Raw genomic sequence first — 13,237 nt, 5'->3', positions numbered from 1 at the left:
TATGTGGAATGCCAAAAATTTGTGGCCAGGTCACTGAAATAACAGCTGGTGCTCCTTATAGCTCCACTGCAAATATGTGCTTTCCTAATAAAGGGAAAATAATTCGCGGAAAAAAAAAATTTAATATTGCAAAAGAAAGAAGGTATATGATCCTCGCCTTTTTTGCGTTCGAATCTGCATCCCCAAAAAAGCGTTCTCAAGCTGCTCAATGCATCACATCGGTTGTTGGTCGCCAACGCTACTTTTCTTTTGTTGTGAAGCAAACGTTGAATGTTTGGTGTTTCTTCTGTTGTAGGCACTTCTGGAGGCTCCTCGTCGTCCGCATGATCAGCTGCGTTGTCCACATGTAGCTATCTCAAAACGATGTAAGCGACAGACAGCATCCCACGGGAAGGTCGGTTTTCCACAGCGCGTACTTCCCCTAAATTTGCCATGCACGGCCGCGTTTGGCGCGTGGTAGTGGGAGCTAAGCGTTCGAACAGGGACATTATCAGCTGCCTGTGCTAACTTTGCCTTGTGTCCTCTCTGTCAAGATTTGAAGATATCCGTGGTCCTAGGGGAAAAAAAGGTTTCGAGAAAAATGGGGGCAATTGCGTACCGCCTATGGGAGGTAATTATGCACGGAGAGAAAAAAGCTTCGATTTGACAGATATTTAGAGATTCCAAAATCGAGTTAATCTTTCACGTTCGGTATCGGGAAAGTTTTCCCCTTCACCGGTATTGGTTGCGGCCAGCACAGTGAGACCTTGACTACAAACTTGGTTGGGTTCTACGTCGTGACACGGGTGCATTTCTATATAAAAAGACATGCGAAGTTCTGAAAATGCGCTTGCCCCAAAATGTAAGCACGGTATTTTTGTCCCAGGTAATTCTCTATGCTAGCGTTCTTGTACTTTTCTTTGTTGAATAGATTTTGTGTATGATTATTTGCGTTACATTTAATTTTCGTTGCCATCGAAAATGTAATAGAAATGTGTATTTAGTGCCAGTTCCGTTTATTTGAACTTTGAACTTTCTTTTATAATAGATTGTGTATAGTTTCCCGCATTATATTTTATTTTTGTCGCGATGAATATATTTGTTAATGATCTCATCTATGTCTTGATTTGATTTTGTGCGCGTGTAGTTGTTCTCTCAGTATACTTGTGAATAAAATTTCTGTTTCTTTGATTCGACTTTTCTTAGCTGAATTACGCTGTTGAACTCAAGGACGCGGCTTCGATTCCCGGCTGCGGCAGCCGCTTTTATGATGGAGGAGAAAAGCGGAACCCCTTTTTGCTAGAGATTTCGGCGCAAGTTAAAGACCTTCAGGGGGTCGAAAACATTAACCTGCAGCCCTCCACTACAGCGCGGCTTGTCTTCTGTGCAGAGACGGCACGTTAAACCCCATAATCAATCAATCAATCAATCAATCAATCAATCAATCAATCAATCAATCAATCAATCAATCAATCAATCAATCAATCACTGAACCAGCTTAAAGGTGGTACGAAAAATAGAATGTTGGGAGAATAGTTGCAAAAAAACAAGGTTTTGGGGACAACTTGGCTAACAGCTAAGATAATTCTTAAGTTAAAACAATTTTTCGCTTGCGTGTGTCATTTTCTATGGGCCAGGCGACAGCATGCATTAACACCACGCTGATCCTTAATTATTACAAGTGGACCACTGCTCACGGCCATAACAACAGCTCACGTAAATCACACCACAATAAAAAAATCTTCTGAAAAGCCATCATTCCAGGCCTCATATTTTTTTTCATTTTTTTTGTGTGAACAAAGTATGTCCATCCAGCAGCATAACAAGGACAGGATCATAAAGCAATCATGAACTCGTTCATATTAGGCCGTTTCACGCAAAATAGTTTTATTGGGGAATTTGTAATAGCGAAAATGTTTTTTTATTGTCGATCGGGAAGGGCAAAATTAACGAAAAATGCGCCGCAGCCTTTATTTCTGATTTCGCTACCCACAATCCACTGCATCTACAGTATATTTAAACAGTCGGATGTCCCTCGGAACAAGCTTCAAGCGCTCCGCGCGTACAGCAGCAGCGTTTCCTGGCCGCCGACAATACGGCCGGGCGCGCGGCCGTGCGCGTGGCCAGCCGCCGCTTTCAGTTGTCGTTGACTACAGCGCCGCCGCTATTTTCTGCGAAAAAGGAGCACCGCTCCGGACCGCCGGTCGGGCCACTCTAAAACTTCTAGTACACTCTAGCGTCAATTAACCTCCTTGGTTTCTCCTGTGTTCGTTGCTATGGCGTCATTTCCGTCACGGATATGACGTCATCGAAATCATCATGTATACGGGAATACAACCGTTTCGTGTTAAAAAAAAAAGCTGATCGCGCTTGAACATTCAAACGTTAACTTTTGCTTGAATGGGGATTATGTTCCGAGGGCACCGTACCGACGTCGTGAACACGAGTGAACCGTGATCGCAGAAGTGGCGGCCAGCGTGGTGGCCTCGATGAAGACGAGTGAGCCGGGCGTCCTCACGCTCGTCTGGGCCGTGGTGGTGAAGCGGACGATCCACGTGGTCCGCGAAAAGAAGATGCCGCTGTTCAGTTGGCTGATGCCGTTCGTGCTGCTCTTTGTGGCCTTCTTCCTGGAGCGCCTGGCCCTCAAGGGCACTGGCCACTCGGTGGAGAACGTGGGCGACACGCTGTCCTACACTTTCAACGATGTGCTCGTCTTTTCGAAGGTAAATATAACACTGCGACCCACGCACGCGAACGGGAATTTTTTACTGGCATTCAGGAAACTCCCGTCTGTCTTATTGGCCTTCTGGCGCTCTGAAACGAGTTTCTCCTCGCACTTGGCTCTGAACAGCAATGAACTTCAAATTTCTGGAGGGAAATTCTGTGGCTTTCCTTCCAATTCTTACTCAGCCTACGCATGCGCACCCATGCGCACATAATAGACCTTTTACAGGGGGCCTGTTTAGGCAGAGTATCATCTATCTGTCGTCCCAAAAGAAACCTGGAGGTGTGAGGGGAAGGGACGAGGAGGCAAGGAGCCCACTAGCAGGTGTTGGAAGTGCGCGCCTCAAGAAAAAAATGTGCTCTGTAAGGTCCCGGGAATCGAACTAGGGACATGTAGGACGTGAAACCAGCAACGTATCCGCTGGGCCACCCCAAGGGAACGAGGGAACGGCGTTAGCAGCGGCGGGGACCAATAACATGTGCAGATAATTGGAAATAATGATCTACTTTAACTACTTTCGCAGCGCAATGTATCGCTCAAGATTTCAGATACTACAGTTTTCTCGAGAATGCCCTTCGCAAGGTACAGTGTGCTCGCTCAGGGCGCAGACTGAGCATACGTTCCGAGGTGCAATTGTAATCGCTTACATTTTTTCCTCTGCTTTTCCACACTTCTTATTATTCTGGTATTTTAAATTAGTTGAAATCAATGTATTTCATTTTGAAGTGGTTTTATCTGTTATACACTTGGTTTGTGACCATTGTTTGACTACTTCATCTACCATGACGACAGAAGGTGACGACGATATATAGAAGACGCAAAAGCCCGAGCCCCTAAGGTGCATCGCCCCTAAGGTGCATCGCCCCTAAACAACGCTTCCCGCGGGCGGAATCGGACCTCGGTTCCCTCGAGTAATGAAACTGGCGTCTATTTGATGTATCATCGCATTCCGGGCGCGCAGAATTTTTTTTGGGTTCGTAGTGCGGGCGTTGGTTTTGGACTTCGCCGCCGGTTCCAGCGCGTACACACGCGGTCCACTTTTGGAGAGATCAGACATGCACACGTTACCCAAAAAAGGAACTAAATACCGCTACTCGTTACTGACTCCAAAAGTAACTAAATACGTTACTCGTTACCGATTCTCAACAGGAACGTGTGAGTTACCCGAAAAGTAACGAGTTATACCCTAGTTACACGGGCACAGTTAACCACGGTTAAGCAAACCGCGGTTAGAGAAAACCACAGTTTTGCCGAGTCACACGACAGACGAAACTGCTGTTACCCCGCTAACCATGGTTAACGCAAACCGAGCTTGGCCACCTCAGTTCGGTCATGCTAACCACAGTTGCCACAGCCCCAGTGTTCAAAATCGCAATATTCAGTTCGGACGAATGTGACGCCCCATCAGCGGAGCCGAAAAAAAAATCACTGGTTTTTCGGAGACGCAGGCCCTCCCCAAATCTGCCCCCAGGAGGAGCTTGCGTTTCTTGCGTCGCTCTCGCAGTCAGCGCGACTTCCCGCGAATAGCGGCTCACTTCCCGATCCACCCCATCAACTACGGCCAAAGCTCTGCTAAATTTGTAAATTCCGTCCGCCGTTCGCAAAAAAAAGTACGCGTGCACCTCCCCTCGCGGGAACCCTGGTGTGATGCGACGCTGAAGGGGATTCCATTGTGCGTTTACGTTGGGTCTATACTCGAATTTTGTGAGCAATCGTGGAGTAATGCGAGAGAGAGAGAGAGAGAGAGGGCAAGCGTAGCGCGGGCGACCGTCGACTGAGAGACCGGCCGAAGCGCGGCACTCCGCTTATATGCGCAGCGCGCCCGAAGGAGAGGAGACCGCGGAGAGAGAGGGCGCCGCGCATGCGCACAGCGCGCTTGCGCCGCGCGCAGTGCCGCCCACCGGCAGAGGGAGAGAGCGCGCCGCACTGTGCGTGCCACAGATGTTGGGGGAGAGGGTGCGCTATCACGGCGAGAGGAGAGGGGGTGAGCGGAGGAGAGACGCAGCTGTGCTGACGCGGACGACGACGACGACGGACGCAGGACAGGGCCGCCGGCAAGAGATGCTCCTCTCAGTGTCGCATCTAAAAAAAGGATAAAGCAGGCAGCCATGAATCGTTTTCAGCGCTAGGAAACGATCCGCGCCCACGTCGGCCGTGCCTGCAAGTACGCCTTCGCGCCTGCCAGCACGGCACTTGAAGCGGCTTCAACCGGCCCAGACCACAGCAGCAACAGCTTGTCGCCGCTCTTCTAAATCAATCTGACTGTGGAAAAGAACTGCCACATGCGAGAAAGTGTATGTTAGTTGGGCGAAAAATTTGGCTATGGATTGTAATTCGCACTTTTAGAGATAGCGGCGGTTAAATATCCACTGCGATGCTAAGCCTAAAGTTCCCAACACCGAGCGACCCGCGAAACGCAAGCCGGCTGCGACCTGTTGGGAAAGCCCATCTCCTAAAACTCGCCGCGCGCGAATGTGTTGCGCTTGGGTCTGAAGCAAATGTTTTTAGAATATTTCCTTTTGTCTACACTGCTTCTCTTTTGTGTTATTATCGTGAGGTTAGAAGTTTATTTTTGTTACGCTCACAACCAAGTGACTGCTGCCGACATGTACACTTGGAATTTCGCGTGTAACAGTCAAAACTGCAGTTTGCGATAACAGCGGTTAAAGGTAACTGCGGTTACTTCCGCCGTGTAACTTGGGTATTACTTTTGATGTTAGGCCGGGTTCAGGCTGCTGCCGCAACTGTCGTAATAACTTTAAAAATGACGTAATTTCACGTCTCAGGCAACAGAACTGCGTGACACGCCATTTTTTTACATCCATATACCACGATATGGCTTTTGCTAATTTGTGTTATGGCCCTCATCGGTTATGTTTCCGCGCTTCCTTAGCCGTGAATCATGGCCTCTGATGCTTGCGTCGATTCCTTCCTGCCTTTTGCATTCTCGGCATTTTGATTGGTCGCCTTCACTATCGACTAACCCCATTTCATCTATGCCTTCCATGTGCGGGCGCCCCTGCTAGACTCGTGGTGAACCCTACTGTTGGTAATGCAGTGCGCCGACAGTTGCGTAAATCGAATGCTACGACGAGAGTAATTCCTGCTGCTGGTAATGCAGTGCGCCGACAGTTGCGGAAATCGAATGCTACGACGAGAGTAATTCCTGCTGTTGGTAATGCAGTGCGCCGACAGTTACGTAAATCGAATGCTACGACGAGAGGCCGTGATGACCGCGGCATCATTCACAATAGAAATGAAGCCCCTAATCACCCGAATGTAGGCAATCGCGCTGCTGCTTTGGAGGTAGACAGCGCAATGTGCCTATAGACACATGCACAGGTTGTAATAATAAAAAAGGCCGTTTAAAGGGACACTGAAGTGATTTGTAAACATTGCGGGATTACTAGCGCAAATTGTAGTCCGGAGTCCATAGGCCATGTTTCGAGCACTCTGAGCGCATTTACGCGAATTTATGTAGTAGAAATAGCAATTCGAAAATGCTCTCCTCCTCTCTGCACCCTCGCCCATTTTTTGTGGCGTTTTCGTATGACGTCACGAGGAGACGAGCTGGCAATTGGCTGCGCTCCTGCACGGTTCGCCGACCTTCCGATCTAGTCAGTCTGCACAGCGTTTAGACCGCCGGCCGCCGACGGGTCGTCGCAATTGGCTCGCTCAATTGAAACTAAGCCACCACATGTTTGTGAATGAAAGAATGTGCCTTTCTTTACTTTGTTGGTTTGTACACTGTATCTAGCTCCAAGTCGAGTCAAGGTCGTCTCACACCAGCGCTGCACAAGGGCACATGCGACGCTTCGCTGACTTTACGCTAGTAGGAAAATCTAAGGCCACTTGAAGGCGGGAGAAGAGTCAACGAAGTCAATATTGGTACTAAGAAATTGAAATCGACTGAATCTTTTACTGTACAGCGCACAACTAGGGAGCAGGAAACACTTTTTGCGCTGGGTGAACAAGCACAGCGGTCAGCAGCACGACCGCACATTTTCGAACGCTTTTCCGTCCAAGAAATGCAATATTGTGGAAGTTTGGGGGACGCTTACTGCACGGGCGCTATTCGACAAATAGTCCCCTAAAGTACTTCAAAGGATAAAGGTAAATAAAAGTGTAAACTGATTATACATTATATACCTTATATATCGATCCTCCATTGAGCTGGCCTCTGGCCGAGTGGTCTAAGACGCTAGATAATAGTTTTGAAGTTGCAAGTTCGGATCCCCGGGGGTGCATCGTTTTTTTTTCAAGTTGATTTTTTCGTTTTCGACCGGTGTTTTCTAAACTGAGTTCAACATTTTTGGCCATAACGTTCACTGTTCTACGAGAGAGTTTGCAGGACGCGCGCAGACTGCCACTGACGCCATAGAGAGTTCTCGTTAGCGTGCTGCTGCTTGCGGGCAGTGGGCACAGGCCTGAATCAGCACACCTTTGGCCTGGTGCGAACACGCTTTTTACGGTAAAGGTATGAGTGAGGCAAGTTCCGAATATGAGGGAAAAGCGCATGGCATTTGAGGGTCAGCGGTGACGAGGAGGGCGTCCTCCACTGCGTAGGCCTCGGCTAGTGATTTCTACGATTCCAAGCCGTCCTGGGAGGCTTATCTCAGGCATTTTACAGTCGACAATATGGCAGAAGGGCGGTACGGCGATTACTGAGATATCGAGAAGGCCCATCCAACGATGCCGTCGGATGTCAAACATGTTGTTTTACAGAACCGAAACCGAAACTTGTTTGAATTCTAACCTCGGACATCGTCCAATCACGGCGCCATCTCTTCGCGACGTCACAGCTTTAGTTGGTGCGGCCGCCACAGACCGCGCATAGTAGTTTTTCTTCTTTCCCGCTTTCTAAAATAATTACGACTTATCAACCGGATAAACGATGAAAAGTGTGGTAATTTGAGCCAGTATACGCAGTGCAAGCAAAACCGGGAGCTTGACAAATTTACTTCAGAGTCCCTTTAAGCGGTTGTTGTACACGTTACTCCTCCGAAGCAACGAGATACCGTTACTCGTTACTTGGCCTTAAAAGGTACTAAATACGTTACCCGTAGTAACTAAATACGCTACTCGTTACCGAAAATAGTAACTAGGCCGAAGCAACTCACTTTGTGGCGCGGTACGTACATGTCTGGGAGAGGTGTGAAAGCCTGCTTGCGAAATAATCCGGCCCTGCCAGTTATGGAGAACCTTCGGCGGAAAGTTCGGAAACAAATGTGAGGTGCAACGGCCAGCTCTCCAAAGAAGGGATAGGGTCCGCCAGCTCTGCTGTTTCTCCAGTCTTGCGCCGCTAGTGCAACCAGGGCCAATTTTAACACGAAAGTGTTTTATTCCGGGAAACAGAGGTTTCACTCACGTCATATCCGTCACGGTAATGACGCCAGTACAACGAAGCAAGCGGCCTGTAAAGGGTGCACCCCAGCACAAAGAATGTTCTTGCGAGGAAGCAGCCTTTAGTACCAAGAGTACATTATACTTGGGGTTGTTTGTTGTCGGGTTTTATATTTTAACACGAAAGTGTTTTATGCTGGGAAACACCAAAATCTCACTGACGTCATACCCGTCAGGGAAATGACGCCACTACACCTTTGCCGAAGTGACCCTCCAACAGGACGTGAGTAGCCAAACACACCCACAAGACAGAAGCTGACCCGCAAATAATGCTCAGCTGCAGATTTCGCTGCACATTTCACTTTTGTGTTTTACTGATTCCAATGACAGAGAAATGAACCGCAGTTTTTTTCCATTACCGGCCCTCCTAGCGGCTACCACATCGAACTAAGGGTTCAAGGTGCAGGAGCACCCCCACCACACACACACACGCACACACACACGCACACACACGCACGCACGCACGCACGCTCGCGCGCACACACACACACGCACACGCACGCGCGCACACACACAACTATCGCTGTCGAGAAACTCACCCCGTGCTCGTTACATCCATATAAGCAGGTGCACTTTTCCTAGACTTTTCTAGTGTGTGTGTATGTGCGCGCACTCATCCCTTCAAGCTGTCAGAAAAGCGGAGATAAAAAAAAATTGTCTCCAATCCACGCTGTGAAGGTGTTTAGAAAGTAAAGCTTTAAACGACACCCACAACAATTGTCCATGCGACGTCACTTGAATTCACACGCGTGGCTATACAAAGAGCAAAACCCGAAATTTTCCAGCCGTTACCTGGAATTCGCGGGGGCGTCGTCCCCAACACAGCAGCAACGTCGGCCACGGCCGGGCTAGAGCGGCGGACGCCAAAACAAGCCCAGAACAACCGGCGCTAATGAAGACGACAAAGCCGTACCGCCGACGCGGCTGCCTGCGAGCAGGCACTCCGCATGGGGAACTCCACTGGGTTAAGGCCCCTGGGTTAAGGCCCCTGTAAAAATACAGGGACCTTACGCTGGGTAAATTCGCCGCGCCATCTACAGTGCGCTCCGTGGGTGAAACCCTCCGCCCTCCCCCCTCCCGCCGCGTTGGGAGTTTGTTGTCCCGCACGCCACAAAAGAACCGTTGGCTGGTAGAGCTAGAAAGGTTTGCTTTAAAAATTTAAACCCAGTTCTACCTATTGCAAGATCTGCTTGAACAGCGGGCTTGTGCTTCTGTTGTGTCGGCTCGAACATCAACGGGCGCTCGACGGCGAACGTCAGTGCCGTCACCGCGTCAATTCTAGGGTTGTGCAAAGTAGTCGTCAGCTAAGCATCAGTGGCGTGAGGCTCCCTTGGCTGTTCGTACTTCAACGCGAAAGAGAGGAACCCGCTCGTGCTAAGGTCCCTGAAAGAACTAAGGTAGCGCCAACTGCTCCCTCCTTCTCCGCTGCCCTCCTCTTTTTTCTCTCCCCTCACCCGCGGCGCCGCCGTCCCTTTAACTCCGCGGCGGGGCCGCCATATTTGTTGGCCACTTGAGAGCAGACGCCCTCGCTACGCTTCAGGGCGCTCGCTGCAGTTTGCTCTTGTTTTCGCGCCGAAATCGCTCTTTGGTAGCATTTATAGGATTTCTAGAGCCCCGTTAACTTCTAGAGGATAGGATTTCTAGAGCCCCGTCTAGAGTTAATTAATCATGCAATACGTTTTTTCACCGGGCGCGGTCGTTTACAGCCGTTATTAATGGAGGCGCCTGGACAGAATTGTTTTGTGCTGGGATATATTCTGGCAGATTTGTACATTGCACTAACACAGGGATACACCCGAAAGAAATTCGAAAGAGGACCAATGTCACGATGATTATCAAGAGAAAACAATAAATCACAAAAATGAATTGGTGCCAGCAAATAGATATTTTATTGGAACAAACGTCCGTAATGACGTCGTGCAGGTGGCTTGTGCTGCTGACGTGGCTTCCCGTGAGAAAAAATGTTGGGAGTGGCATTTGGGTTTAGTTTTTTTAACGCCAAGCTTCTCCAATATCCGTTGCTCAAATTGATCCGTGAAATAATCCTATTGAGAAGGGAAAAAAAATGTCGCCACCGAGTTTGAGATGCGCCACAAACACTCCGCAAATATAGGCAATAATGCATTGTAGAAGGGAGTTAGTGACTGTTCTACCGTAGCATGGTCAAATTCGTGTTCGCGCATCTGCTCAGTGCCGCGTCCGCTCAACTCGCTACACTAAACCCGTTTAGCAAGCGCTTTGCTGGACAAAAATACGTCTGCTGAAAATAATATAGTCGCCCAGTGTGTTTTGGTTCAAATCGCAATGACTGGATACGCTGCGCCATTGACTACTAAGATGAAGTAAGCGCGCACACTGCAAATGTACGGCATCGCGTGTAATGCAAACGTAAGTCGTAATTAACGTTCCTCTGTGCATACACGGAAGAAAGGGCGTACAGCCGTTACGGTGCGAATATGCATTTGAAGTGCTCATTCAAACGTGCGCGAATTTAATAAAGCGATAACAGAAATTGCGCATCAAACGTACGTCAACGGCGCGGTCACTATATTAGCTGACCTTAAATTGTTTTACCTAGCCGCAATTTTTTTTTTCTCGCAACAGCCTCAATTTGCGCCGCACCGACCAAGCCCATATTACGCAGCAAATCACTCCGATGTCATAACAACGGGATTATAATACCACCCGGGTAGCTAACACACAAAACATGACTTCACGCCAAAAAGAGCGTACACGCACTCGGAACGCACACGATACATGGTCAGACGCAAGCTGCCGTCGGCCAAAACAAGCATGAATTCAGGTGAACAATTCTCGCGTCACGAAAACCTTACGACAACTGACTGAACATGCTACGCCGCTGATATTGATGCTGGAAGTTAAGCGCGCACATGACAAATACACGGCCTCTTATACAAACCAAAGCTTACGACGGGACGAACTCCGCGCTGCGCGCAATGCCTACTCAGAACAAAGCGTGGACGACGGTCGCGAAGGGAATACGCATTTCTTCGTAAGTGACCGCTCAAGCTCGCACAGAATTTAACAGAGCAAGAACAAGCATTCAGAAACTTACCTCGCAAAAGAGTGATGGTAGCGTCGGCCTGAAGTATGCCCGTTCAAATCTATGCAACCAAACTTTTCTCCTTTCTGCGTCGCGTTTCCCGGACGGAATAACGAAGTCTTGTGCCCTGCCTGACGATATTCGCGCTGCCTAAGGCACAACACATCGACACCGAGAAGCAACCTAAAACGACACCGGTGCGACATTTTTTCGAAACGAGCAGCTAATTCTTACTTTGCTATTAGCTGGCGCCTACGATAAAGCCGGTACTGAAGCACGGTGGCGACGGTGGCTCGGAAGCCAGCAATGGCGTCGCAGCGGCGGCGTTGCGCAATGTCCCAGCCGGCGAGGCATCGGCGAGGCGACCCGGCGGCGGAGCAAAAAAAACAAAACCACGTGACTTTTCCCTTGGCCAATGGCGCGCGGCGTACGCCGGCGAAAAAGAAAATGGCAAAAAACGCGGCGAGATCTAAAGATGGCGCTACCTTAGTAATTTTAGGGACCTTAGCTCGTGCGAGACAACTGCGCCCTCTTCAGTGGCTCTGGGAAGCGGCCGGGCTAGAGCAGAGGAACGCGCGTGGCCCGGCCGTGCGCGAGCCTACCGTTGCGTCTGGGAACATTTTCCTGCCCCTGAACACGGAGCAAGAACAATGCAGGATGGGAAACGGCGCTTCCTATGGAGGCCAGATAACGTCCCACTCGCTTGGCACAGGTTAACCTCGCGGCATCTGTTGCGACAGAATACAATGCGTGGCTGCCGCGATCGGCATTTCCCTGCCAATCCCCGGAAGGAATGGCGGCCGCTATAATTTCGTCCACCACAGGCCGCTACCCTCTCCTTCGCCGTCGCAGCATTGAAGCGTTGTAGTCCGCGTTCATTTACATTGCGACGTTAGCTGGTCGCTCGCCGCTTTTGCCGCAATGGGCCTTCTGTATACATTCTTGTTCCGTGCCCCTGCGTGACACAAGACCTACTGCAGCGGGAGGAAAATGCTCCAGCTACAACAAAAAGGCGCAACGCTAGAAAGCAGTAGCTTCTATGCAAGCAGCAAGGTGAGAATGCGACCCGCCGCGGTGGCTCAGTGGCTAAGGCGTTGCGCTGCTGAGCACGAGGTCGCGGGCTCGATTCCCGGCCGCGGCGGCCGCTTTTCTGATGGAGGCGAAAAGCAAAAACGCCCGTGTGTACGAGATTTCGGCGCACGTTAAAGATCCCCAGGTGGTCAAAATTAATCCGGAGCCCTCCTCTACGGCGCGCCTCATCGCCTGCGTTGCGTCGGCGCGTTAAACCCTACAGTCGAAGGTGAGAATGCGCTTGCTTCTTTATGATGCCTACGGCGCCATGAAAAAAGGGCGGGCCGGCAAAGCATGCACAGGTCGCTACTGGGGAAAACCCATTAGCTGAATATAAAGAAATGTAAGGGGGAGTTTCCCGAAAATTCGGCAAAAGTAAAAAGCACATAATGCCACACCTACTGAAGAGTGCCACGAATTCGCGCCGCGAAGAGGCAGTATAGACGCGGTCTAGCACACCGTATACTATCTTATATGCACACACCCCGAACACGGCGTGTTGTGTCCGCACCCCACGAGGGCCCGAAGGTAAGGGACCTTACCGGAAGGAATCTCACAGCGCCCCCTGACAGCGCTTCGCACGATGCGGCGCTTCCAACGTCTTTTTCTGCACGAAACTCTCTCCAACAGGAAGTCTAAAGAACTGCGGGAACGCTTAAACGGAGTCAGAGGAATCTCACTACACGCACGCAGCACCCGCTGTGCCTTCGCTTGCCATCCCAGCTATTTGCACCTGCTCGGGTTACGTGAATGCGCCAACGTACGCGCTCCCTGAACCTTTTACATCAACCTACGACATTCTCGACAAAATGTGGGGTCCCTTTGACGATCGATCGACAGCTGATACGTGTCACCAAAGTGCGCTGAGACGTTTTTGAACACACCCTTCGCGGTTCTCGCCTACGGAAGTCGGATAGATCTACTGCATGAGCTCATTGGTGTGTAGGCTAATATGGCCACAAGTACTCACCTGTCCCATCTAACGCCTTTGATAT

General features: G+C 49.9%; 1 protein-coding gene across 1 annotated transcript in view; it reads left to right on the top strand.

Annotated features, from left to right (window-relative positions):
• The window catches only part of LOC144150103 (phospholipid-transporting ATPase ABCA3-like), a 149,240-nt gene that overhangs the window by 55,276 nt on the left and 80,727 nt on the right, over positions 1–13,237 (top strand). Inside the window, exon 14 of the mRNA XM_077681917.1 lies at positions 2,443–2,702. Within this exon, the coding sequence (XP_077538043.1) occupies positions 2,443–2,702 (260 nt within the window). The remainder of the gene's footprint in view (positions 1–2,442; positions 2,703–13,237) is intronic.

The sequence above is a fragment of the Haemaphysalis longicornis genome, unplaced genomic scaffold (assembly GCF_048455015.1).
Source record: "Haemaphysalis longicornis isolate Haplotype H1 unplaced genomic scaffold, Haemaphysalis longicornis Haplotype H1 scaffold_8, whole genome shotgun sequence".
Lineage (NCBI taxonomy): Eukaryota > Metazoa > Arthropoda > Arachnida > Ixodida > Ixodidae > Haemaphysalis > Haemaphysalis longicornis.
The sequence above is the reverse complement of the archived record's forward strand: the minus strand, read 5'-3'. Positions and strand labels throughout refer to the sequence as shown.